This window comes from Cottoperca gobio, chromosome 17, assembly GCF_900634415.1.
Source record: "Cottoperca gobio chromosome 17, fCotGob3.1, whole genome shotgun sequence".
NCBI classification, from domain to species: domain Eukaryota; kingdom Metazoa; phylum Chordata; class Actinopteri; order Perciformes; family Bovichtidae; genus Cottoperca; species Cottoperca gobio.
In genome coordinates, this window is record NC_041371.1 from 13339407 (window position 1) to 13365181 (window position 25775).

The 25775-nt window shown below is 40.0% G+C and overlaps 4 protein-coding genes across 6 annotated transcripts; 2 read left to right on the forward strand and 2 right to left on the reverse strand.

Moving 5' to 3' along the window:
• The first annotated feature begins 100 nt into the window (after positions 1-100).
• On the forward strand, positions 101-5527 carry LOC115022474 (phospholipid scramblase family member 5). The gene is made up of 8 exons (XM_029453460.1): positions 101-274; positions 1339-1696; positions 1797-1874; positions 1995-2187; positions 4165-4276; positions 4365-4464; positions 4759-4817; positions 5119-5527. The coding sequence occupies exons 1-8, from the start codon at positions 272-274 to the stop codon at positions 5143-5145; spliced, it is 930 nt and encodes a 309-aa protein (XP_029309320.1). The 5' UTR covers positions 101-271; the 3' UTR covers positions 5146-5527.
• eif4e2 (eukaryotic translation initiation factor 4E family member 2) lies at positions 5347-11944 on the reverse strand. Its single transcript, XM_029453461.1, is given in 9 exon segments — positions 5347-6453; positions 6538-6613; positions 8069-8205; positions 8302-8454; positions 9768-9824; positions 9826-9873; positions 10351-10485; positions 10569-10674; positions 11814-11944. Coding segments are annotated over 8 exon segments (705 nt in total). The 5' UTR covers positions 11834-11944; the 3' UTR covers positions 5347-6453; positions 6538-6564.
• Positions 11945-12074: 130 nt separating this feature from the next.
• capn10 (calpain 10) lies at positions 12075-19373 on the reverse strand. Of its 3 annotated transcripts, none has more exons than XM_029453457.1 (13): positions 19118-19373; positions 18364-18609; positions 17921-18052; positions 17541-17737; positions 17184-17407; positions 16829-16970; positions 16441-16607; positions 15934-16190; positions 15646-15848; positions 14749-15004; positions 13937-14127; positions 13761-13806; positions 12075-13193 (listed from the first exon to the last, which is right to left on the reverse strand). In XM_029453457.1, the coding sequence occupies exons 2-13, from the start codon at positions 18583-18585 to the stop codon at positions 13164-13166; spliced, it is 2067 nt and encodes a 688-aa protein (XP_029309317.1). In that variant the 5' UTR covers positions 18586-18609; positions 19118-19373; the 3' UTR covers positions 12075-13163. The 3 variants fall into 3 exon arrangements, with proteins under 3 accessions (XP_029309317.1, XP_029309318.1, XP_029309319.1); XM_029453458.1 differs by having other exon boundaries at positions 19052-19373; XM_029453459.1 differs by having other exon boundaries at positions 19246-19369.
• A 2001-nt stretch (positions 19374-21374) lies between these two features.
• ccl20a.3 (chemokine (C-C motif) ligand 20a, duplicate 3) lies at positions 21375-23724 on the forward strand. The gene is made up of 4 exons (XM_029452684.1): positions 21375-22699; positions 22867-22975; positions 23082-23156; positions 23279-23724. The coding sequence occupies exons 1-4, from the start codon at positions 22624-22626 to the stop codon at positions 23325-23327; spliced, it is 309 nt and encodes a 102-aa protein (XP_029308544.1). The 5' UTR covers positions 21375-22623; the 3' UTR covers positions 23328-23724.
• Positions 23725-25775: the final 2051 nt, after the last annotated feature.

Genomic DNA, 25775 nt, shown 5'->3' on the forward strand with positions numbered 1-25775 from the left:
AGTGGTGCCTTTCTAACCCAACAAAGGGCAGATCCGGCTGGTTGGGATGGAAACGGAGTCAGGGGGTGAGACAGAGCCGGGGGAGACACACACAAAAACACACTCTCAAAGCCAAACATTACTACGTGAATATATACACAAACACACAGAGGTGGTACGGAGGTTTGTGCTTCATCCCTCCTGATGATGAAGACTCATGAATGTTTGACTGGTCACGTCCTTCTCACAGTCAGATCATCAGAGTCTTTAGATACCTGGAGGCTGAACACAGATGGTAAGCACAAGACTTTTAATGCTCCATTTAATGTCTTAGCACTCTGTAATCTTAATATAATGAAGGGGGGAAATGCTGTGGAAGACCATTTGGGCACCTGTTGTACTCTCTTAATGATCCCTTTATTGTGGAGGAATATACTTTACAGTGCATGCAGCTGCAGAACGAGACCAAACTGTGCAAGCAGAGTGTGTGTGATGTGAATAAAAAAGAGGCTGAGGCTGGCTGCTGTGATGAAATAAATTCGATTTAAGAGGAGGATGTTTATATTGGTGCCAGAGAACTGTCTGAACCGGCTGACCTTCTGTGAGGGGAAAGTTGCTTTTCTTGAACCTTTTCTCGTAAATTCAAGAGTTAACTCAAATTATTTGTTTGTAAGCCCTCAATATATGTTATATTGAATTTTTCCATTTAGTTTGGGTTCTAAGAAGAGCTACTTTTAGATTTAAACTCAAAAGAGCAAATTGAAATATTATTTAGGTTATCTAGTCCAGTGGTTCCCCACTGCATTTAGCCTTTATTTGACAGATAACAGTGTAGAAATAGGTTTTTTTTAATGAATGATACTATACTATTACATTTTGGTGGTATTTTTAAGACATACTATACTATGGCTTTAATTTATGACAGATTTTTATGATTATTTTAATGAAATAATTTACTATGACTTTTAAAAAAATGTATGGCATGCTATACTATAATTCTTTTTAGGATTTCTTTATGACTTTTTTATAAAACAAAATTGTAACATACTATACTATGACTTTTTTGATGCCATTTTTTGAGACATACTACATGACTTTTACTTTTTACATATATTTATGAATCTTCTTTATGACATACTATACTATACTTTTACTTTTTATGACATTTTGTCATTATACTACTATAATATGACGATGATCTTTTTTTTAGATTGTTGTTACCATTCTGGTACCTAAATAATTACATCCAAACATAGATGACAAACTACTGACGTGTGACGCAGGTCTCATACACGCCTGTCACACAGCATGAATGTTTGTCATTGTTATGTAATTGCTGAGTTCTACATATATTTTCAGTTTTACAGCATGTCAGCGGTGACCAATCAGCCTCTTCCCTTCGGTCGACTGGAGCGAGAGAAGCACATCCAAATGATCTTCAAAGCTTTCCAGAACCGCTGTGGGCCTTCATGTGAATGCCACACTCACTCGCCAGGACCCAAATGCCACCAAACGCCTCCTGACTGGAAATCTGAAGAGCAGCTGTCAGATCTGGCTCCTGGGAGGAACATGGAGAACAGCTACACGCAGCCACCAGAGAAAGTGAGCAAGCCAGAGGTGGAGGAGCAGTGGCCTGGAGGTGCAGCAGGATCACACTTTATGTCTGTGCTGGAAACAGTCAATCAAATACATATCACTGCCAGACAAGAGCTGCAAGGTGAGTAAGTGGGGTTACTTGTGTGTATTTCTGTTAAAAAGGAATACTTGCTGTACAGAGACTTGTCTATTTTTAAAAGAATAATGCTTCTTTATTGTAGGTCCACAATGTGTTCCCAGGAGGATCTACAGCATATCCACAGGAAGCCGCGGCTCACAGCTATTTGTAGTTGTGGAAGGTACCGTTCCCTGTTCAGCTATGTGTGTCTAAACTGAGAATATTCATCTGTATCTCATATAAAGAGAGAGTGAGTAATGATATGTTCAGTGTATTCTCCTTCATCTCTCTCTACTGTCAGAGAGTTCCTGTGCGTGCCTCCAGTGCTGCGGTCCAGCTCGGGCCTGTTCTTTGCAGGGCTTCGACTGTCAGGGCCGGCAGGTCTTTTATTTTGAAAGGCCCCTGAGAGTAGACGCCTGCTGCCTCGGCTGCTGCCTGATGGAGATGAGGGCCTACACACCTCAAAAACATCTCATTGGCACTGTATGTCAGAGGTATGAGGGTCTGATTCTGTTTGTTTTGTCCTGGTCTTACTTTAACAGTAAAAATATATATATTATATACTATATTCTATGTTTTACTCTATGTTCACTTGTTAGATTTTACATGTATATCACAAGATCAGCTTAAAAAGGGTGCATCGTTATAGATTAAACTATGCAGCAAAGTGGTTAATCAATGTATAAATAATAATCATAATTAAATAATATAATTTATTTAGAAATATCCCACATAATAAGTGCTTTTACTTTTGATACTTTAAGTACAATTCGCTGCTAATACTTAATCTTACATGGGGGCATTTTACTTTTACTTTTATTAAGTAAAATATGTGAGTACTTCTTCCACAACTGGACTTGGAAGTTGTATTAATGTAAAGTAATATCATAGAAAAGAAAATAACTTTCAATGAAATATACAAAATAAGACTTTATTGATGCATCAAACACCCCTGCTTAAAGGATCAGTACACTCAAATTACAAAAAGAGAAATAAATCTGGTAACCTGCTAGGGTTATGTGGTTTTGAATTGTTCTGACTATCAGGTTTTGAGTTATCTGACATTTTTGACACTATTGAAAAAACAGTGGAGTTGAAAACAAACAAATGACAAATAAAACTTTACTGTGAAAAGTATCCATTCAAACTACTTTCTATGAAACATAGTCCCTGTGAAAACTGTTGACATGTCTGTGTGTTAACCAGAGTAATGGGACACGTTTTATGAAGAGAGATGTTGACCTTAAACATTTCTAAATGTAGTCTTTCATCTTTTATTTGTCATTTAAATGAATGAACCCTTTAACCCTTTGACTTCCACTATCAAAATACTGCAGCAATCTTGATACTTTACATTCTCAGACTGAACATGTGAGCCTTTTTTCCATGTCACTCCCAGCCTCTGGCCACCCCGAGCCATCGTAGATTTCCAGGTCCGTCTGTAAATAGCAGAGAGAGCTTTTACTGTTCCACCCAGCCGGGGTGTAGTCTAAACCAGGGGTGTCAAACTCATTTTAGTTCAGGGGCCACATGCAGCACAATTTGATCTCAAGTGGGCCTGACCAGTAAAATCACAGCATAATAACCTATAAATAATGCTCCAAATGTTCCCCCTCGTTTTTGTGCAAAAAAGTACATTCTGAAAATGTTCAAATGTAATGAACTATCTTTTTACAACCTGAAATTTCTTAAGAAAAAAAGTTGCAATGTCAACAATATTGTGCCTCAGTTTATCATTTACACATGTGCATTACAACTTACAGATCACAGTGTATCTACAAAGGCACAAACATTTTGTCACTGGTATCTGGAACAGTATTTTACTTTATGATCAAAACAACACATTTTTACACTTTGCAAAGTCCTCCGGCGGGCCGGATTGGACCCTCTGGCGGGCCGGTTTTTGCCCCCGGGCCGCATGTTTGCCACCCCTGGTCTAAACCGTGTGAGACTTAATGCATTAAACAGCTGCTTGGATGGAAACACACCGACAGAGCTGCCATGGGCTGCATGGGAGGGAATGTTGACTAATGGGAGTAATGGCAGCACCCAATCGACTGTAGTCAAACAAATATAATTCCTTCTTCCTTTGGCCTGAATCTGACTCCAGGGTTAGCTGAGGTGCCCTTGTGTTTGGCGGATTTGGTGTTTTCCAGAAGCAACACTCGATGAAGTTGGCCCCAATTAAGACTGACCTGGCAGAGGTTTCGGTGACCAGAGATCTACTTGGTATAAATATTCTCTCAGTTGTGCTCGAATAAAGCATGCCCCAGTTTGAACTCTTCCGATACCAAGCAAACAATGGTTTTGGGGGTGCAGAATCATGACAGCTGAAAATGTGATCAACCAAGCATCAAGGCTGAGCTGCGCCAGTGTGTGAAGTACTGGCCAGTGTATCTAGTTGCTTATTGCATGATTATTATGTAAGGACATGTGTTGAGTTGGTGTGTGTTGGTTGACCGTGTTTTCAGGTGGAGCATGTTCACCCCTTTCCTGGAAGTGTGTGATTCGGAAGGAGCATCGACCATCAGAATCCAGGGCTCCTGCTGTCCACAACGATGCTTTTCCAACCAGCAATTCCAGGTCGTTATCTTGAAGCAACCCCGAAATATAATGTGTGTTTCAACAAGTGTATTTCAACCAGTATTTTTGGCTTTTAATCACACTCCAGGTTGTCTCCAACATTGGTGAGAAAATGGGCACAATATGGAAGAAGTGGCCTGGCTTCAACGACGACTATAACATGGACCATGAATATTTTGGGTTGGAGGGTGAGTTCAAGTGATTTCCAATTCCTCATGAAGTGGTTCCCAACTTGCTTCTGTCATGTCCAAAGGCCATAACAAAGACAAGTTAAATTTGATTGAAATTACAATAATGACATGACGTAATAAATAAAATTCTCATTTGTTTATTTTGTGCGAAAATGAGCAATAACTAAATGAGTTACACCTGTGTTAACAAGTCCAAATGTCTGCTGAGACAGTTTCACGCCACATTTTTGTGCACGAAACGCTGTCGTAATGTCTTTTTTTACTTTATTTTAATCTATATCACTCTTCCAGTGCCACTGAGTATGGAATCACACAACAAGCTGCTGCTGCTGGCAGCCACTTTCTTGTTGGTAAGCATATGAATTTATATTTTCACTATTGCAATCTTGACTGTATTTTGTTGTGTGAAAATAGTTATTTTTTTACAGAAGCGACAGCCGAGGTGTCAATAATGAAACTAAAGATGGCTGAATTCCACTTAGCGGCTTCAGTTTCAGGCTGCTGGTGTGGTTTACTGGGGGAGCAGCATACCACAGACATTATTGTTTTTATTAATACCTGTGTTTTTGCTTTGACGCATCAAAATGTTTGCTGTAAAAAAAGCCTTTATAATTCGTCCCTTCAATTATGTTTTCAATATTTTCTCTACAGAATTACATGTTCTTTGAAATGAGCTGATGAATCAAGAGTAAAACTGACATCGTGGAAAGAGGACTACAACTAATGAGGCGCACCTGCCGAGTCAGTTTATGGTACAAGAGACTGCATCATTGAATTGTATTTTTGGAACAACAGTAAGGGCTGGTGTGGCATTAAAGGCTTTCCTTCAACAATTCAGTTTCAACAGACATTTATGAAAGAAAAGGACACTGAACCAGCTTTAGCAGCAGATGCATATTTGACATTTATTGCTATAATCCATCAGGTGTACATCCAAACGTGTTTCTGCACTTTTGATACACACCTGCACCCATCATCACACCACCAAACACAGGCAGCATTACAGTTTTTCAACAAACTATAGGCGCTTTCTTGACATGATTCCAAAACAAAATGATCCCGAGGAATTGATAAAAACTGTGACAGACCCTGGGCCCAGTTTAATTTCTTTTACTACAAAATGGAAATGTCAGTGTTTTCAGGACTCCGATACACCTTTTGTTGAGGACATTAAAGCAGAGCCCATCCCTTGAATTCTTTAAAGGCGGGATGAAGACATGACAGACAGAAGAGGAAACTGGTTCGGGCTCGAGGCCAGGCACAGTGATTTAGGCAGCTTGGCAGTCCATTCTTAAGATGCCGGTCAAACAACCTTCTGCCCAACAAAAGGATGGTCCTCATCCTTTGGGATTAACTTCCAGGTCAAAGATGGAGAATCATTGTTGATTCAGTTGAGTGATCTTTGAAGTGGACTGTATTTACAAATATATCGTACACAATAATAATAATCATTCTAGTTCGAAATGACCAGACGAATTGTAGTTAAAATACAGCACTGTAATAAAATAACATTTACCTGCAACCCTGTTTGAGTCCCAATAAAACAGATTAACAGACTAATTTTAAACAGCAGGAAGTGTGATGTTAAGCAATAAAATCAGATCTAGTATTAGAACAATTGGTTTTGTTGTAGTTTGTCAAGTACACTTTGTTAACAGCTAATGACCAGATCAGCAAACACCAGTCACATGGCCTCCCTCTGGTGGCAAGTTAACAGATGTTACAACTTGCATTAAAAAAATAAAATAAAAATGGAGGCTTCGCTCTTCTCTGGTTGATTAAAAATAACGCTTATTTCTCTCTTCGGCATGGTTCAGTGTTCTGTCGACAGGCTTTTCTGTTCATTTCCAATTTCACGCGAAGAAGGAATGGTCTTCTTGCCTCTGTTCCTGACTTTTGCTCTGTCTTCGTATTACACAGTGCCAACCCACTAGAGGTATCCTTCCCTGGACTCGTCATCCCCCAGCATATCACATGTACACACACCTGCATACCGCAAACAGAGACAAACATTAGCATGAGAAAGAAACTAATTATTTCACTTTGAAATAATGTAGCAACAGTTCTTACTCTTGCAGAGGTGATCTGTGTGAGGGGCTAACATCCGCCACTAGGGTTCACCAGTCCATGGAAGTCTACCCATGCTCTGTGAACAAAGGATGCAGCACATCATCATTCAAAATAAACAAACTGTTTAGATATTCAAGCCTTTTCAAAAAGGGAGAAACACAACTGCATCAATTTACTGCAAAAGCACATGAAGGAGTGGCATACATGGTCGTATTTTACCCGTCTTTCTTTTGTAACATATGTACCAACAAATAATGACAAAAATAAATGTGTCTGTTTTGTTATTATAGCTGTGTTGTAATGAAAGCATTCAATTAATAAAGCATGATTGCCAAAGAAAAGTAATAGAGTATTACTCCAAAGTAGCGTTGCTACAAACTATTTCTGTTCATTTTCTAATTTAAATGTTTATCAAAAAAAGAAAAGAAAAATAATCTGTGTCTGTATGCAGGTCCTTGTCATTATACAAATGCAACACGTCCAATAAAAAACTTTGAATAAACACACGACCAGCGCTCTGTGCAGCCATGGGGGCGGGGCCTCAGGGCTGTCTGCAGCAGGCCTTTAAAGGCCGCAGCTCATTGACTGCACTTCCTTCTGCTGCTGGATGCTTGATATAGAGTGCTATTGTACATACAGTAGATGCTGGATATACTAATGTTACAACCAAACTTCCCTGGAGTCAACCAGCATGAGCGGATAGCTAACTGCACGACACTCTGACATCAACTCAAATTGTGTAAGATTGCCAAACAAACTTGTAACACTAAAAACGTAACCGCCAGGGAAAAAAACTCAGATTTAGTGGTTTGGGCGCCGCAGGCAGACGACATCTTGATTGACTTTCCCCCCTTTTCTCTAACTGGGAATGTTAGGGATAAGCAGTGCTCCAAACTTTTTTCTGAAGTAAAACTATTAAGCTACATAAAAAGGTTATAGCATAGTATGTCATAAAAAAGTAATAGTATAGTATGTCTGCCCGTGGTGTTTTCTCCCGCGAACCAGAGTGTATTTTGGTGTTTGACGCAACTATGTCATGGCAGCTGTGTTGCTCAGGACCCAAGGAAGCTCGGTGTCGAGTGTGCAGTTGTTTGTATCAGCACTTCTCGAGAAAGCTGCAAGCAGGAATACCACAGGCTGAGCATTCGCCCCTTTTCGAGTTCAAAATGTCAGAAAATGCCAAGGGTGAAATCTTGTAATTGCTGGGGGGGGGGGGGGGGGGGTCCAAAACCCAAATATATTCAACCAAGAGTCCAAAACCCAAATATATTCAAATAAGAAGCAACAAATCTTCACATTTGAGAAGCTGGAAGAAGCTAAAGTTTGGATTTTTTGATAAAATAATTGATTACCACAAACATCTATCTGTTCAATAGGGAGAAACATAAGCACGGGTTTGTATCAGTCTGCTCTTAGAAGCAACATACATTAGTAATTCCAACATAAAGGTTAGAACATTTTAAGTTTGTGAGCATGCAAACATTTATGTGAGAGAGAGAGAGAAAATAACAAAACGATGAGACATACATACTTAATGCTGTCTGTGTGAGTCTTGTACTCCATGATGGTGTTGGGAGGCAGGTTGAGGACTCTGCGCAGGGTGTCTCTGATGCGGGCAGTGGTCGCCTGGTCGCTAGCTGTTTTATTCCAGATAGAGATGATATCCTCCTGGAGAAAGAAAGCAGAGAAGGCAGGATGAGTATACTGAAGTAGGCAGGGAATGATAAGGTACAACAGGAGTGTGTGTCTGTTTTGTGGGATCACCTGGAAGCGTACTGACACCACAGCCCCGCAGATCTCCTCTCCAACCATGAACTGCTCCCCGAGCATGGCCAGGATCAGGTTCTCCCAGCACCGAGATGCCAGGCCTTTCCTCAGACGGATGATCCACTTCCCACCCATCTTATTGGCATCATCCTGAAAAACAACACAGGCAGGGTTTCAGAGTGGGCTTTTCATTTACAAATCCAAAAAGATTTAATGTATTACAAGCAGTGGCGGGCCGTGCATTTCCCACCTAGGCCTTCAGTGATGTCCTACACAGTCCTACCTGAATTATTCCACCTCTTAATACCATCATTATGACGCTATGGCTCTAGAAACTATACATTTAGACAGAAACGCAGTATAACCGGGCATTGCATCACCCTAACAACAGAGTTATATTAATATTTCCGAAGCATTTATAATCAATAAATCCGTATTTTCCTATTTTTGTTCACCCTTTCGTTGTGGAGCTCCGTTTCCCTGCGCACTTGTTCGTTGAGCTGTAGATCCACTCGGGTGTCCCAAAGGTTGTCAAAAGCACCGTTGCTTGTAAGTGCCCAGCCGTGCTTTGGTGTCTCGTTGCTGCCTTGGTTAGACAACTCAAGTTTCCAAACCCCAAATCGATCAGTTGTAAATAGCAGCAGTACAATGTGCAGTGCCTCTCGGAGGCTGTGAGCCGGGGGTACCGCTCGTAGTTAGTGATTTGAAAGTGGCGGACAAACCCTTTTCCCGGCTGTGATAGGCCCACTAGCGTCGGGGTTGGCCGTTCTCTTCTCACGATGTCTAGCTTTTCTTGAATAGTTCGTCTTGAAAATGGCGTTCTAATTATATCTGCGACCAAATCGATCTCTTGTCCTCCTTCAGCCATTGTGGGTTGAAAAAAACAGTTTGTAGAAATCTACACAAATTAGCTTGTTCAAGGTTGCTAGCTCAGCATAGCTCTGCCTCTCAATAGTGCGTATGCAATCAAAAGACGTGCACGTGTTGACGTTATCGTACGCCTGCTAGCTGGCCCCGGTGTCCCCAACTCGAAATCTGATTGGTTAACGCCACAGTTTTGTTTCCGTTCACTTTAAGCTACAGGCACCCGCACTGTTGATTCTGAAGGCCTAAGGGCAGATCTCTTGGACCCTGGCAACACATTATGGCTGAAATATGATTGGATAAAAGCTCTAACATAAAGGCTAACCCTAACCCTAACCCTAACCCTAACCCTAACCCATAAAGGCTAGCCCTCCACATCTCGATCTGAGGCTGGAAGCAGCGCAACCAAGAGGAAAGCTATGAAATGATGAGAATAGACTACGGGGAATAATTGAATACATATTTGTGGAAAAAATATATCAAAATTAAATTTATATTCTGATGATGTTTAGGCCAGCAGAGAAGGCCTTGCTGGCCCTGACGGCCCACCACTGATTACAAGATACAGTCTTTAGTGAACAAAATTTTAGAGTACCCACCTCCCACATGGGTTTAATACCCTCCTTGAAGAGGTGGAAGTCACTGTGGCCCGTCAAGGTCACCTGGCCGGATCATGTGACTATAAAAACGCCAGAATTGTTCCACCTTGGGAAGCACAAGAACAGGGTAGATGCAGGAATCCTGAAGTTAAATGTAATACCTTTTAAGATGTTTTTAAATATTTTAAACATTTAGATACATCTACTTCTGCGATACACTTTAACTTACATTTATTTGTGATAACTCCTTGGAACACTGTATGCAAGTCTTAAAAAAATCATAATATGCTATGTCATGAAAGAAAAATCTGAATTTAATATGCCATAGAAATGTCAGTATGTCATAGTAGTATGTGATAAAGAATGTCATAAACATTTAATTAAAATGTTATTTAAAATATCATAGTACAGTACTGTCATAAAAAAGTCATAGTAAAGTATGTACAAAATAAATGAAAAAGCCGCAATATATGTTATAAAACGGTTTATACGAGTCAGGATGCGCTTGTATTCATAGATTTGCACTGTGTCTGGCTAAAGTGATAATAATAAAAAAAAAAAGAGGTCATGAGGAGTGACTTACCGATGCGAAGCTGCCAATCTGTTTAATGTTTTGCTCGTAGCTCTGAGTACTGGCAGGTCTCCCTGGGGTGCGTCTGGAGTACCAGAAGGTGTAGTTGTATTGAAGAGGGTGCTCTCCTGCCCCTGGCACCGACATCTGCAGAAATCAAGAAAGTGACTCAGCCATACAATTAACTTTGAAGATGAAAATTCACATAAGTCATTCTTTAATATGTTGACCTTTTTCCTGGAGGAGTTCTGTTCCTCGTCTTCAGTCTTTTCCTTCTCACTGTCTTTCGGTGAGCCTTGGTCCTGGTCGTGGTCTCCACTGTCATCATCTTTCAGACTGGATTTAATGGAAACATTAGGCAAAACACGTATGTTTGTATAATGCTCTTTAATTAAGGGGGACTTACAACTCTGTTGACAGGTAATTTAATATACCTTGCTAAAATTAATGCTGGCATAACACAACAGAAAGAAAGTTAATTTTTTGTTGAAACTGTTTTAAAGAGGTTAGGTGTTGAGTCAACTTTATGGTCACTTTGGAGGCGGTAGTTGGGAGCGGTCCTATGTTCCCCAGCATAATATCCTCTTAAAGAAACACATTAACGAGACCTTTCAAATGGTTTTATGTACAGCAATGTATATTTTATTGGGTCAATATGTAGCAATTTCGAACCTACAGCTTATAGCCCACTGGTGTTATACTCTTTGAAACCTACGCCCTACAATTTGTAGGCAAGATAGCCTTTTTTCTTTAGACATTGATGTATCCACAGTGGCAGAACGGATTTTTACAATTCAAACTGCATTTGAAACGTCCATCTACCTTAATTCGTTTGTTCCTTACCAATATATTACAATGCTAGTTTATATCAATAACATAGGACCCTGGGAACATAAGGATGCCCCTCTGTGGTTTGTGGTACTGAACTGTAGGGCTGCTGCATTAGCTAGTTAACGTTACACCTAATACAAACTCTCAACTGAGTGTGATTTTAACATGTAAACTGCAAAACTGTAGACTGTTTATGATACACACGTACACATCTGTCCTTAAACTACTCTGAACGTGAATATGATACAACACACTGTTAGCTATCTTTCCGTACTCTAGTGCCATGACAGTCTAGTTTGAACCGTGACAGCGCGCACCTTCCCCGGCCTCTCAACAACTACCACACCGAGGATTCAGGGCCTGTCAGCCTTCCGCAACGCTAAGCTGCAGCTAACAACACAGCACATTACACATTATAAAATACTACATAATATCTGTTGTTACTGCCCTTTGTCTTGTAAACACCTGTGTGTCGCTCTAATATGGTTTTATAACCCTTACAGAGCATGCAGGACATGAAATAAAGCTGACACACCTCTCATTTTACACGCAACAGCTTTCATTAACATTACGCTGATCCGTAAATTTCACGACGGGGGGCCCACTCACTGGCATATTTTCCACAGAAACTTTTGTTTACTCACGCGTCAAATTTGTTGTTCATTATTTTCTAGGTGGGAGCCTTTCGGAGTCCGACCAGTCTCCTGAATTCCGCAGGAACGGCGTCGCGCGCAGTGAACGTACATGTACGCGCACGCAGTGTGTTGTTCGTGGAGATGAACGTGGGGGTGACACATAGCTTTTCTCAATTTTTTAACAAATGTATTAATTTATAATGACTGGACACATGAATGATGCAAATATATACATACATAAAGCCAAAACCACATCAACATATGGGACACATCAGCACCGAGTTATGTTTTAACATTTTATTCATCACATCTCACTCCCAAACATAATAAATACACAGCACACTACCCCTCTAATCAGTTAATTATAGCGTTGTAAAATGTTTCTGTTAACACTGCACTGGCTCCAATTAATAATCAGAAACCCTGTGACTTCGACACACAGACATAGCTACGAGCAGGCAGACACACACCACCACACATACGCAGCCTCAACACAAAAAGGACTGTCGGCTTCTTTATTTGAACCGGCCTCCTCTGATGTGCCGCATCCTTCGTTTCATCCCTTCCATCCGTCTGCTTGTCATCTGTTCTTGCGGCAACTTCAAACCGCGGCTCTGTTCAGGTCCAGGCAGAGCTGTGGACCGAGTCTGGGGGGACAAAAAGGGAGCTGGGGGGTGAGGATGGAGTCAGGAACAAAGTGGACTTCTTTAGGTCCAGCCTGATTTTAGTGTTAGTCCGGATGGTGAGCATGTTGGGGATAAGGTACTGAGAAAATCTTGTGTCTGGGGCTAGGGACAAACAATGCAAGCTAGGTAAGGAGCAGGGTGTCTGTGAGTGAGGGATGGGAGGAAAGCTCTGGCATGGTATGGCACGGTATGGTGTGGTGTGGTTTGGTTGGCTCTGCTGTCGGAGACCATCCCCTCGCCCCCTGTGCCTCTGTGAGGACCTTCATGAGAGGGCCCTTTGTTCTGGGCCGGCAGGCGCACCAGTGAGTGAATGAGCAAGAGCAGCGGCGGCCCTCTTCAATGGCGGCTGTTTGTTTACACCAGCCAGTCCCGTCATACTTCATTAGCAGCCCTGCCCACCGACAACCTCTGATGTCCTAATCGCTGATGAGTGTGTGGCTGCCCATCAGCACTGAGCCTCAGCGGTTCAGGATAAAGGGGTTTCTAGGATTCCCAACACACAGATTCCCACTCAATCTGCCTGCCTGCCTTCTCAGCCACTGGTGGTACACATACATGCACACACACACAGCCTCCATGGTGAGGGTGGATGGGAGAACTTGTTCTTTCATCATGGGCCAAGAGGCACCGGGAGGTGAGTCGATGTCAGTGGAGCAGCAACAGTCCCAGAGAACTAGCTTTGCATCACAGAGATGTGAGAGATCTGCCGCCCAGAAAGAGACAAAAGCAAGACAGAGCGATTATTCAGTGCTACCATCCTCTGACCACAATCTCAGAAAATGTGAATTTAAGGTAGGCATAAGGGAATTTCTTCCTCCGAGTGTCCCGGAGGCAGGACTAGCTGTCAAGCTGCTGCCCCATCTGCCTCATCCTACCATCATCCTTCCAAAAATAATTGTATTTGTTGGGCTTTGTTGGAGGAAAGACAGTGTGAGAGGACTAAGAGGCACAGGTTACAAGAACTACCACAATGTAACATAATACCAGGGCTGCAACTAATAATTAGTTTTTTTTATTTAATGTTTTTGATTAGAATGGTTGTGTACTTTTATTTTGAAATTTCTGTGCAGCATTCTTTAGCCATCTATGTGTCTATCTCTTAATGGATAACTGATAAAGATTCAGTCTTATTGTAGTATATAGGTTGGTATTTTTACAGATTCTGTAAATCACCATTGGTGACAAACAGAAAATATGTCAGCTAGTGTTGCCAAGTACTGTTTTCACATTCAGCACCACATTGTTCCTAAAATGACTTCAATTAACTGACCTCCTGAATGGCTCTTCCCAGCCTCTCCTGGCTTTTCACCACTTTCCTGAAAGAGACACATATTCGAATATTGTTTATGAAATAATAATAATAATAATAATAATAATAATACCTGAAGCTACTGTTATTAGCTGTGTAATCACATTCGGATTTCAAGATTAAGGAAGAGAGCCAACCTGTGTATTCTGCGAGCCAGGCTGAGGGTGAAGTTTGCTGAGCAGTCAGGCTGATACGTGGATGGCACTATGGTGTAAGCTCCAGGAGAAAGACAGCAGGCCAGACTGACATCCTGGGTGTAGCAGTGAGGGACACAACTGGCTGCAGGATCCTCGTCCCTGGGTAATGTCTGCTCTTCCCCTTCTGGGAACTGCATACAAAGTGAAGATCAAATGCTTAGCTACTGTAGAATTACAATCATTAGCTATTTTACTCTATATCTTCCTTTACAGCCGTGGTAGTGTCCGCAAGGTTGCATACACATACTACATAATAATACAGATATCTTAACTTTTAAGATATCTGTATTATTATCAAAGTTCATTATGACAAAAGGAAACACAAGCTATTTCTTACTAACTTAAATGTTTTTCATCTGTTTTTAATTGTATTAGGAATACAAGTGCAACTTATTGGTTGAGCTAACCCTGGCACTTTTACATTGACGCTTTCCAAACATTCAGGATGATTAATGTGCTCATTCCACTACAAACAAAGTAAATAAATATATGGGTGCTGGTTTTTTCCCATTATAAAAAGCTATTTGTTGTTGCACAGCATGAAAAACATCTTCACAGACATTAAAAACTGTCAAAAGAAATAGCTCAAACACCTTTTTGAATGTTAAAACTGCCAAAAAAGAGTGTAAACATTTCGAAGATCTATTTACAAACTGTACTGATTGTATTGTGAATGACGGGGGAATGTACACAGAGGTGAATGACCTGTGACTCTACATGACAATGGTATTCTCCCTTAAGGTTTGACTGACCTTATAAATGTGAAATCCGATAGGGTGCATGTCAGTATCAGGGCGGTTCTGGTGCAGGTTAATCTTGATATTAACTCCTGATGTCACTGCTAACTCGTCACACACTGTAAAAGGGAAGCAGGGGTTCTGCCAGTGAGACAGGAAGTTCCTGCTTCCTCCGGCTGTCCTTCCCTCAACCCACGAGCCCTGGAAGTAACTGGTCTCCCACTCTGCATTTGTTGTCAATGGCAGTGAAGGTGCTGGGCTTTTCAGGGCACTGGGGAGGACACCAACATTGTCATGTCAGAAATAATTCGATTTAATCACAGCACACACGGCGAAACATAGAAGTAGAAAAATCCAGCTTTTGAAAAAGAATGTGTGGAGTCACAAATTCACCAGCAGATGTCACTATTTACTTGCTGTCATTCATTTGTATGGAAAATCACGGAGAAAGAAAGTTTGAATGCACAAATGAATCATAAATCGTGATCGCGAATGAATAAATCATGTTCACACATTTATAGAATATTTAACAATATTATTGATAGTATATGTTTAGGGATAAGGAGACATTGCGTTATTTTTTTAATGTGTTATGTTAATGTGACCTTCTGTTTAACGTTATGCATTTGATTTGACTGATTTGAGAGAAGTAATTATTATTTTTTGCACACCGATTTGTTTTGTTTTTTCTACATGACCCCTTTTGGGCTCCACAGAAAATAAATCCGCCCTCATCTCTTAAAGAACCTGATCTTTATGAAGATGAAATGAAACCTGCCTCTAAGTCTTTTTTTTTTTATAAATCTTATTATAAAAAAAAGAAACATAGCCTGGATGTGCAGCATGTTTCCTGTAACTTTTAATAGATGAGATGAGCTTGTTTACTTTCTCCATCTGTCAGCTGGTCCTCACCTGAGGGATGTGGGAGAGCAGGAAAAGGCCCTGATGAGGAAGCGGGCCTCAGCTCCTGGCTGGTAGGTGCTGGGGATCAGCAGGTAGTATCCAGGCTCCAGCTGCTCATGGAGAACCACCTCTCTCTCGTAGGCGTGGCAGTGAGTAGAAGCACAAGGAGGTTTGTTCAACATCCGGCTTAGATTAAAACGCCTTTTCTCCACCTGGCGGCAGAAAAGCTTTAGTGACATGATGCAAAGACACAAACACAAAAAAATAAGAAGTTTAGCTATAAGTGATGGCATAAACCTTCCACATATGTAGAGCGATAGCCTGGTAGTGCTGGTGCGTTGTGTTCTTGCTATCCTCGAGTGGCGTTTGTGCGAAATTCTCCGTGTTTCTCCATTTTCTATGCTGCAGCAGCGACACCAGCACCTCTCCTCTCTCACACACTTTGAGCCAAAACTTTGGGTTGCTGCCGTAGCTGCTGCTGTTTCGGCTGCCACCAGCGGAGTGCCCTTTCATCCACCGGCCAGCCAGCTGGTGGTTGTGTGTCAGCAGATTTCCTGTCAGAGAGGTTATGAGGGTTTAAAAGGGGCGCCAAGGAGGTCACAGTCATTGAGTTTACCCTATTCAGTAACACTTTCTGTGAAGACTAGACCACATCCATACTGCATTATAAATGCATGAATTATAATGCTTCACATAATCAGCATTATTTGTGTTTATGAGTGTAGCCATGAAGCATGACTAATGCATTATAATTCATTATGAATGCCCTCATAATGTACTATAGGTGTGGTTTTAGGGAATTACCAGTATAGATGCTCTTCAAGTGCCCCTCATCACTGATGGGGTAGCCCACTGTGACATCATCAAAGTGGGACAAGAATTCGGACTCATCCAACCAGAACTCGCCTTCGGCCGCCCTGGCTTGTAAGTCCAAAGCAGAAACAGGGTCAACAGAACTCCAACCAGCACCACTGCAGACAAGGAGATAGATTGAGTTTATACAGTTATTCATGTAGTACGGTTTGATATTGTAGAGACCGTTTGAAGTTAAGAATTCCAGTCACACTTAGAGATAAAATTACACTGTCAACACAGAGGTCATATCAAGGGAAACGACTGTGGTCTGAAGACTAATGTACGAACTCTCTCTTGATCTTAACAATGACTCACATACGCAGACACACATGCCTACCTCCCAATCCAGGCCCCTCCCCAGCAGCATCTTCCCCAGGGGTTTCTGATCCGGATCAGCAGCTCTGTGTTCCCTGACACCATCTTCACATCCAACCACTCCATGACAGTCAGCGCATGGTACTGACCCAGCTCACTGGCACCTACAACAGTCATCGAGGTCACCAGGGGATGTGACACAGGAACACAATCACGTTGTATCTCTACTCCAACCCAACCCCTTCCTTTACTCAGTGGATTTGAGAGGTGATGTCAATGCTGAAGCTAGAAAAGATCAAGTATGTTGTATGTGGATACATTTGATAAAAATCTAGTCTCTGTTTATTAGTTATTTTGAAAAAAAACTTCTTTCTGACCTCCGGGGCTGCTGTGAGTGGAGCAGCTGACCGCACACTCGTCTTTCACTGGACACAGAAGGTTCAGATCCAGCCTTCTCCTCCTAACCTGGTCACTGTCCTGTTCTGGTCTCTGCTCCTCCTCTGACTCTCCCAAGCTCCAGCGCTCTGCCAGGCCCCCGGTCAAATCCACCAGGGCCTCAGAAACCTGCCCTGCCCACAGTCGCTCATATGAGCCGTAAAGCCTAAGGAGAATGAAAGATACATTTCAAGGATAATAAAACATTCCAACAGTACCACCTAAAAGGATCTCCTAAATTAAAGTTCATCGTAGGTTAAACTGAGAGATAAGACAGGGAAATTCCACTGGTTACTTACTTGGCATAGGCCTTCTCCAAAAGGGCTACCCAGAAGGCAGTGGGGGAGTGGCAGCGTGAGAAGCAGGGAGTGAAATTGATGCAGGGTAAGCGGTCGTCGATGGTCACCTCTGTCCAGTGTCCCTGCATCCAAAAACAAAACTGGAAGGAGCCCCTGTACCTGCTGTCCCCCCACTGGGGCTGGTCTGGAGGCAACACCTACAGAGAGTCACAGACTAAATCAACACAGCAGTATAGGACATAAAGTGGATAACATGTGTATGACATGCTTAATCACTGCAACTTAGTCTAGACACTGTACTGCCCAGAATTCACTTCCAGAGCTGCAGATCACAAAAACCATTAAAAATGTAATCGAGAATACAGTTGTTGCTCTGGTACCTTGTTCAATAGATGTTTGTTCTTGAGCAAGAAGGTGCAGGCGCAGAGAAACCAGCAGTCTCCTAATAAGCCTTGTTTTGCATGACCAAGGGTGATGTTGTCAGGGAAAAGAGCTGGCGACTGGCAGATCTCCTGGAGGTGTGAAACAGACATTCATTGAGACACGCCGACTTAAAGAAGACTTGCAAGAACTCTGGGATTTGGGTTTTGAACTGAACAATAGTGAACAATAACTTTGAACATGTAGGCACTTTTCAACAATCGAATCAACCCCCTGATAGGGGAAATCCTTCTTTGTTCGGTGATGCAAGTTAATTGATCACAAGCCAAAAAGGAAGTTAGCTACTGAATAGGAAAAATTCACATGACAACAGCATAAAACAATTAAGCCATGACAAAACAAACACAGGAATACACGGTGGCATTTCCCATTTCCTTCTGACCTGTGGGCGTCGCCAGGTAATTCCTCCTTGCAGCCTGGCGATGGGCGTGGAGCTGTCAGAGAACAGAGATGTGTCGTCAGAGGGGAAGTCCAGGTCCTCAAACAGAGCCTTGCCTCCACACTCTGCCCTGCCTGCGTCTTTCATGGCTCCTTCTTCCTCTGTCAACCTGGACCGAACCTGCTGGGTCAGTGGGTGAACCTCATTCATCCTCACCGCCTCCATGTACACTTCACACTGGTATTTTACCTAAAGACACATAAATAGTTACATTACATGTTCATGAGATTTGTATTGTTGTGCAAAGATCATAGGCAACAACAGAAAGCTGCACCTGCACTGTATATTTGTATTACTTTTTTGTTTTTGTGTTATGTGAACAATATCAGTTCACCTTCCCTCATAAATCCACAAATATTAATATTATATAATGTTACAATGAATACATATTGTTACACTAGTGTATGTGTATAAGTAAAGTGTCTTTTAGGGGGAAAGTATAGCGTTACTTTGCAGTTATTCGCCTAGCTTAAGTGATATGCACAAATTCATATTTTAACTGTTACTCACAACCGTATTAACAGGGAAATATAAATAAAAGAATGAATGAATGTATGTCCCCAAACTAAATGATATTGTTACAAACATAGCAGGTTATTGTGTGGCTCTCCTGTATGTTTCTGTATCTTACCTTTCTCCTCTTTTAATCATCTTTCAGCACGTAGTTAGCTCTCACTCTTCATAATAACACACTTACTGTTAGCTTCAGCTAGCTTGTACTGCAGTGACACCGTTAGCATCTCCGTGTCTTATCATGGCCTCACAACCATATCCAGCCACTTCTAGTTTTTAATCCCAAAACATGACATATTTCGTTATGATTACCAGTTATATCCAAACCAGGCACATCATTTTGCTGAGTATGAAATATAAAGTCTCTTCCGCTCGGACATCCAGCAGTTCATTCATAAAGTGAATCCTTCCTGTGCAGCTGAACACTCCCGCCACCTGCTGCTGGCACCGTGAATGACATGCTGCACTGTCATATTGTGTTTGCGTGGATGATAAGTACTTAATTAGAAACATCTGTAGCTACAACGAGTGCAGTCTAAAGAGCGTTTCCGCCTAATCGGAGCCTTTTCCGTCTCCAGGACATTACATGCCTAAATGTGCATGAAAAGTAGGCTATATGTGTAGCCTAATACACTGAGCCTATTGTCAAGCAATGTGTCCTGCACTAATTGCAATTTGAAGATCACTTTAAAATCTTAACAAAGACCTGCATAGAACACTGAACAAATAGGATCTGATCTAAATGATTCATTAAAGTTTATTATGTTTTTAAAAAAGGATAGTTTTTGTAAACTACTTGAAGGTGCTAAGTGTTCTTATGGTATTAGCATTGATGCCATGTGGTTAATTGCATGTATTTTAATTTACTCTGGTACATAATTCATGGCAACTTTCACCCACTTTCTTTCAGGATCGCCACAGAAAAGTCCATTTTTCAATGTGTTGAAACTGTATTAAGAGAAGTAACAGTATCTAAAATTATCTAATATAATCTAGAGAAATACAGGCAAAAAAACTCCTATATTCTCCTACAGTAAATCAATAAGTGCTGAAGTCATACTTTCACTCAGCAGCACCAGCAGCACCAGCATTATGGAGACACACACAGTCAGCTTCGCCATCCTCACTCAGCTTCTCTTCAGCAGTGATTCAGTTTTCTGATCTGGATTCTGATAGGCTCAGGTGCCAAAGGTACTGTAATGTCCCACCACAGATAAACTATTGCTAGAAATACCACTGTTGTAATTGTAAATGGGTCAAGTGGAAGGTTTGACATACAGGCACTGCATACTTTCAACTAGAAATGCATATGTACATGATATTATGCTGACGATGAATACTACAAAAAGGATTTCCATGACAGCAAATATTGTTAATTCCTTGAATGTTAACACTATAAGACACATTCAATACCTTTCAAATGGCATTATTTATGTATCTCTTATTTAATAAGCAGAGGTTGAATGTAACTATGTACTCATCTGCTCAAGTTCTGTACTTGTAGCTATTTGTACGTGAATACTTCAATGTTAAGGACACTTCATGCTTCTTCACCAATACATTTCAGTAAATAAATAAATACATTTTCAATAAAAGTCAATACATTGTGTTCTTTTTTACACCCAAGACATTTGATCCGCTTATAAAATATGACATATTTTCATAAATTAAACTACCCAACTGTTTACAATAATATAACAATAATGTATTTTCCTACTTTTACTTTCGATATTTTGACTATACATATAAACTAATAATATTTAAATAGCTTTAATAAATTGTTTTCCTTAAGTAACATTTTGAATGAACTATTTGAGTATTTTAATGTTGTGCTATTGCTACTTTTACTTACGTATAATATCTGAATACTTCTTACAGTACTGTTAATAAGGTAGTCTCTTTGAGATCAGTATCTATTGTTCAAGACACAACAACAACAACAACGTACAATATAACATTTAGACAGGAACCCGAAACCATACCTTGCAACATTACATCCTGCTGACCTTTTTGCAGACAACATTATGAGGCAACCTAGAAAATAATATGTCTCTGTAGTTATGACCGTACACAATTATTGTATTTAATGTCCTTACATCCAATTATCATTTATAGTGATTATAGAATGTGTCAATCAAACCCCCTGGTTAATATCACACATCCCCATTGCTTATAAACGTCACAGTGAAATGCAAATTGTGGAGCTGCGATGTGACAAGCAAGTCAGAGTCAAATTAAAACAAAGCAATGAATCAACACTCTGTAGTTTATTTTTCATCAGAATGCAACACATTTATTAAGGATGTCATTTTATACAGTCTATGGGAAAGACAGAGTCATTATGTCGGTCGTTTTAAAAAGAGGATATTTTGACGTTTGATGGCTGAATTTCATTTAGCCGCTTCAGTTTCAGGGTCGTGGTGCTGGCTCATTGTCACATCGCCATGGCTTCATGGGACAAATAGAACAGAACAAGTATTCATGTTATTAGTCACACATACTCAAGCAACTCTTTAATATGAGCAAAGGGGTTGCAAAGGAATTTTCCAACATTTTAAACATTTGCCGTTATTTCACATCCTGTATGTGTATTTCTGTATTTATTTCTCAGCTCTTCTCACTGGTTTGGAGTGGGCTGTGAATAGAGACATATCGAATGTTTGCAGTTAAGCTGTCTGCCTGTGTCGGTGTCATTTGATATCTTGTTCTCACAGAAACCAGGTTTTCTAAAATGTTCTTTTCATTAATGGAAAGAGTCACATTTTTAAGTCCATTTTAAAGCAATACTCCCCCATGTAGTTCAAACATGGTGTGGTGTTGGTGGAAAGTTTACGATGCACAATTAGACTCACATTGTGTTTCATGACCTATTTTAGTGCTTCTTGTGCACTTTTTCCTTAGATGCATGGTTCTTGAGTACATAGTAAGATTTCCTGTGACCTAGAAAATAACCCCCCATCCAGCCGCAATGCAACCTACTTATAGCGGCCGACAACTAAGTGGGGCACAGTGAGGTCTTCAGTGAAACATCATCTCTTCATCCTCTCTAAATTCTAAAAGTGTAATCATTTGTTTTGATCAAATATATTCTGCCCTTAACAGAATCAGATGCACGGTTAGAGTCACTAAGAAAGGAGCCACACCTATGTAACGTCCCATGTTGCACTGGCTTTACAGGACTCTTTGTTGTATCAAGGTGTGTTAGAACCCTAATTTGTGTCTAGTGAACTGGTTTGAAATTACACGTTGACTTCTTTTTATAATTCAAATATTTATATTATATTCATACACTTGCCAAGTGGTACAATGAGTTTTGTGATTGTGCTAAACCATAAATCTGAAACTTTATTTCATTTATACTGGTTTTATTTCCTCCTCTACTGCTTGAGCAAATGTTTGGCAAGATAACATTTCTACTTCTGTCTAGCAATTAACATGCACACACACAAATAATCAGCATGCGTGCGTGCGTGCTTGCTTGTGTGCGTGTGTGTGTGATATTCCCCTCCACATCTTCACTTTCCCCTTTCTGTGGTGATGTGATACTTGATGTGGGCAGATCTCATCTCAAAGTTTCCCGTCCTCTGAGGAATATAAAAGCTGTGATCAACAGCTCAGTCATCACACCCTCACTGACTCCACCTGAGGACAGATTAGCTCAGAGTCACTGCTGCCAACACAGAAAAAGACATGGTGTCATTCCAAGCTACAGTGATGGTGATCACGCTCCTCACCGTTTCTCTGCTGGCCACAAACGCATCTCCAGGTATTTATTTACTGAGCTTCTTTCATCTCTTTCTTTTTTTTACTGCTTTTCATATGGTTTGTTGTTTAGTTCCATTCATCGATATTTACATGTGATAAACAGACATATTTCTCTTATCTTTTCTTTTTTTTGTCCAGTATCTTATCATCTTTTCTATTGTTTCACAGTGTATCATGGATGTTGTCGACATTACATGACAGGCAGAATACCGTTTTCTAAAATCAAGGGGTACTCGGTCCAGACCGTCAAAGAGATGTGTCCCATCAATGCCATCATGTGAGTATCTCCTCCTTCTCAACCAGAGAATAAATAACATATGCCACATAAGTGTTTATCATAAGTGTATAAATGTTCATTCTGTTTTATTCTTTTTAATCTATAGATTCCACACAAACAAGGGTAAATCATGCACCAACCCTGCTTTGAACTGGGTGATGGAGTATGTCGACCGCTTAAGGTAAGAATTTTAGCAAAAGAAATTGTGCAAAATAACTAAGAAACTTTATAATACTGCAGGGTGTGAAATATATTTACACAAGATAAAGGATTGAATTATAACCGTATTAATTCTCATTGCAGGAATAGAGCACAAAAGGTTCACATGAAGACTTCACAAGCTGCTTCTTGAAGAGAGACGGTGGAGCCCAAACTGTTTTGCTGCCGGTTATCCAGTAACCCATGATGTTTCATAGTTCAGTAGTTCAGTAATCCTGCTTGTTGCTGCAGTTTAACAAAACTGCTGATAATTCAAATTCAAATTAAGTAATTATGCAACACAGGTTTCAGCTCAGTTGTAAGAGCATTGTATAATATTATTTTATACTTTTCTATAAAAATGTATTTTGACATGTTGTAATATAATCATTAAAGTTTTGTTTAAAAAAAGAAGAATACATTGTTACAGGTCTCTTAATGAAAACACTCCTCCATGAAACTTACACTATACAGAACAGAGATCACTACACGTGAACACTTCCCCCACAGCATACCAGCGTTTATCTTAACTTCCTTGTTCATTCAGTCGCGGTGAGAAATTCCAGCTCTGGACATTTTGTGTCACGTGATCAAAACATGGCAAATAGTTGAACACAAAGTAGTAAAAGTCCTGTTACATCAGCAGGAGGAAGTTATGAGAGCTGCTTGTTTGAAGCACGTATTAGAACAGGTTGCTGTAATGAAGCATAATGCTGTTTATAGGTCATTGTATAATAACATAGTAGTGTGTCCTTAGGGAAGGAATCATACATGATCATACATATATACAGTATGTATAAATAGATATATGTATATATACATATTTAAAATACCGTTAAGGGGCCAGACACCCTCAACTAAATTAGTTTTAAATTAAAATAAGAAACTGTATTACAATGTCACAGAAAATATATTCTCTGTGATTTATACAACGCATTTTTGAAATTACCATATGTGTGACATTTTTCAGTTGCATTATTACATCAAGTGAAAATGTTTAAGAAGTGTTATTTAAACACATATTCTCATACTCCAGCATGACATAGGCCTGTTTTGTTTTTTTAAACGTTTTAGTCCAGTAGTCCTGAAGAATAGAGAAGTGCAGCTTACGATTCTATGAAAAGGCAGCTTTCTACTTGCAGATGAGATGAGTCATGTTAATTGTGTATCATTATTAAAACTGTCTGAATCTGTCAGAGTGCTGTTGATTAAAGGTAACGTTTTTTTATATTGATAAGTTGTGCAGTGAAGTTCAGTTAGTAAATGGAGGAATAATAATAATAATAATAATAATAATAATGTTTTCTGGTAATTCTATAAATAAATAGTCTAAATAAAATAACCACATGGTAAAATCTTATTTTTGTATGCTCCTGTGTGAAATCACACGGTAAAGTATGATGTACAAAATAAAACCGCAATCTTCAAATGATAGTCCCTCAAAATATTTCACATCAGACTTTTGGTGAAATTTGAGATAATATGTGCTTGTTATCAATTTATAAATTATAATATTGAATTATTGGCCAGCCCTAATTTAGGGATTACCTTTGGTCTTTTGGTTTCTGTCCACCTTCGAAAATAATCATATTTATCATTTATAATAAAATAAATAATGGATTCTGTTCCACAATAACTTCATCTTGACACATTGGTAGTTGTTATGTAAGTAAGTACAGCTGTATTTATACAGTACTTTAAATATAGAAAACCAAAGCCATGGGTTGCAAAGTGCTTAAGTGTTGCACAAGAGGTGATACAAAGTATAAATACATTTTTAAATCAAAGAAGTAGAAAACACATTGTAGATCCAGGATATGTTAAAATCATAAAATAAAATGACTAATGACCTGAACGCTCTGCTTGTACATGAAGTCATGTAAACTCTTTGATCACTAGATGGCGGTAGTGTCCCTTCAAAGAAGAAGAGCTGTGAAATGAGGTTTCAGCAGCACTTTTATTAGTTTTTGCTGCTTCAGTGCTATTTGTCAGTAAAACATTCTGTTTTATAACACAGCATGATGATGTTTAGTGCTACTTCACACAATGTCCTTCTCTTTCAACATCTTAACATTTGCACAACTTGGGTTTCATGTCTTTGACGTGTGCTTTTATTCATTTAAACTGCTATTTTTGTTTTACTTTTATGTATGTGCTTTATGCCCAATCCCTAGGCCCAACGCCAACAAAGCATTTTCTCCTGTCTCATGAATCCATCCCAAAAGACAGTCTGAAGCCACGCTTACAGCCACTATTACATCACCTCCACTGTTCTGCACCACTGTACAGAGTGCTTTTCTATGAATTATACAGAGGGACTGGTTAGAGAGGGACATGGGCATGGGTTACTTAATGACAGGGGGTACATTCTTTTAGAATAAAAGGGATAGAGGCTATAGAAAGATGGAGTTGGAAGGATATTCTGGATAAGAGTTTCATGTGGAATTTGCACCGTACATAACCACATCAGACACAAATGTATGGATTCTGATTGAACTTTATTGGATTAATGAATGAATCAGTCATACTTGATTAAATACATTCCTACATACATCTGTGTACTTACATGACTTACAGATACAGGACATCGTGTCAGAGAGTG

Excerpts from the sequence above, each read along its gene's own strand:
- LOC115022474 (XM_029453460.1), top strand. Across the intron at positions 1,875-1,994 it reads GCTATTTGTAGTTGTGGAAG|AGAGTTCCTGTGCGTGCCTC; the intron begins GTACCGTTCCCT and ends CTCTACTGTCAG. Across the intron at positions 4,277-4,364 it reads TTTCCAACCAGCAATTCCAG|GTTGTCTCCAACATTGGTGA; the intron begins GTCGTTATCTTG and ends ATCACACTCCAG.
- ccl20a.3 (XM_029452684.1), top strand. The coding sequence starts at position 22,624 with ATGGTGTCATTCCAAGCTACAGTGATGGTGATCACGCTCCTCACCGTT. Across the intron at positions 22,976-23,081 it reads TGTCCCATCAATGCCATCAT|ATTCCACACAAACAAGGGTA; the intron begins GTGAGTATCTCC and ends TTTAATCTATAG. Across the intron at positions 23,157-23,278 it reads GAGTATGTCGACCGCTTAAG|GAATAGAGCACAAAAGGTTC; the intron begins GTAAGAATTTTA and ends TTCTCATTGCAG.
- capn10 (XM_029453457.1), bottom strand. The coding sequence starts at position 18,585 with ATGGAGGCGGTGAGGATGAATGAGGTTCACCCACTGACCCAGCAGGTT. Across the intron at positions 18,053-18,363 it reads TTACCTGGCGACGCCCACAG|GAGATCTGCCAGTCGCCAGC; the intron begins GTCAGAAGGAAA and ends TCACACCTCCAG. Across the intron at positions 17,738-17,920 it reads ACAAACATCTATTGAACAAG|GTGTTGCCTCCAGACCAGCC; the intron begins GTACCAGAGCAA and ends GACTCTCTGTAG.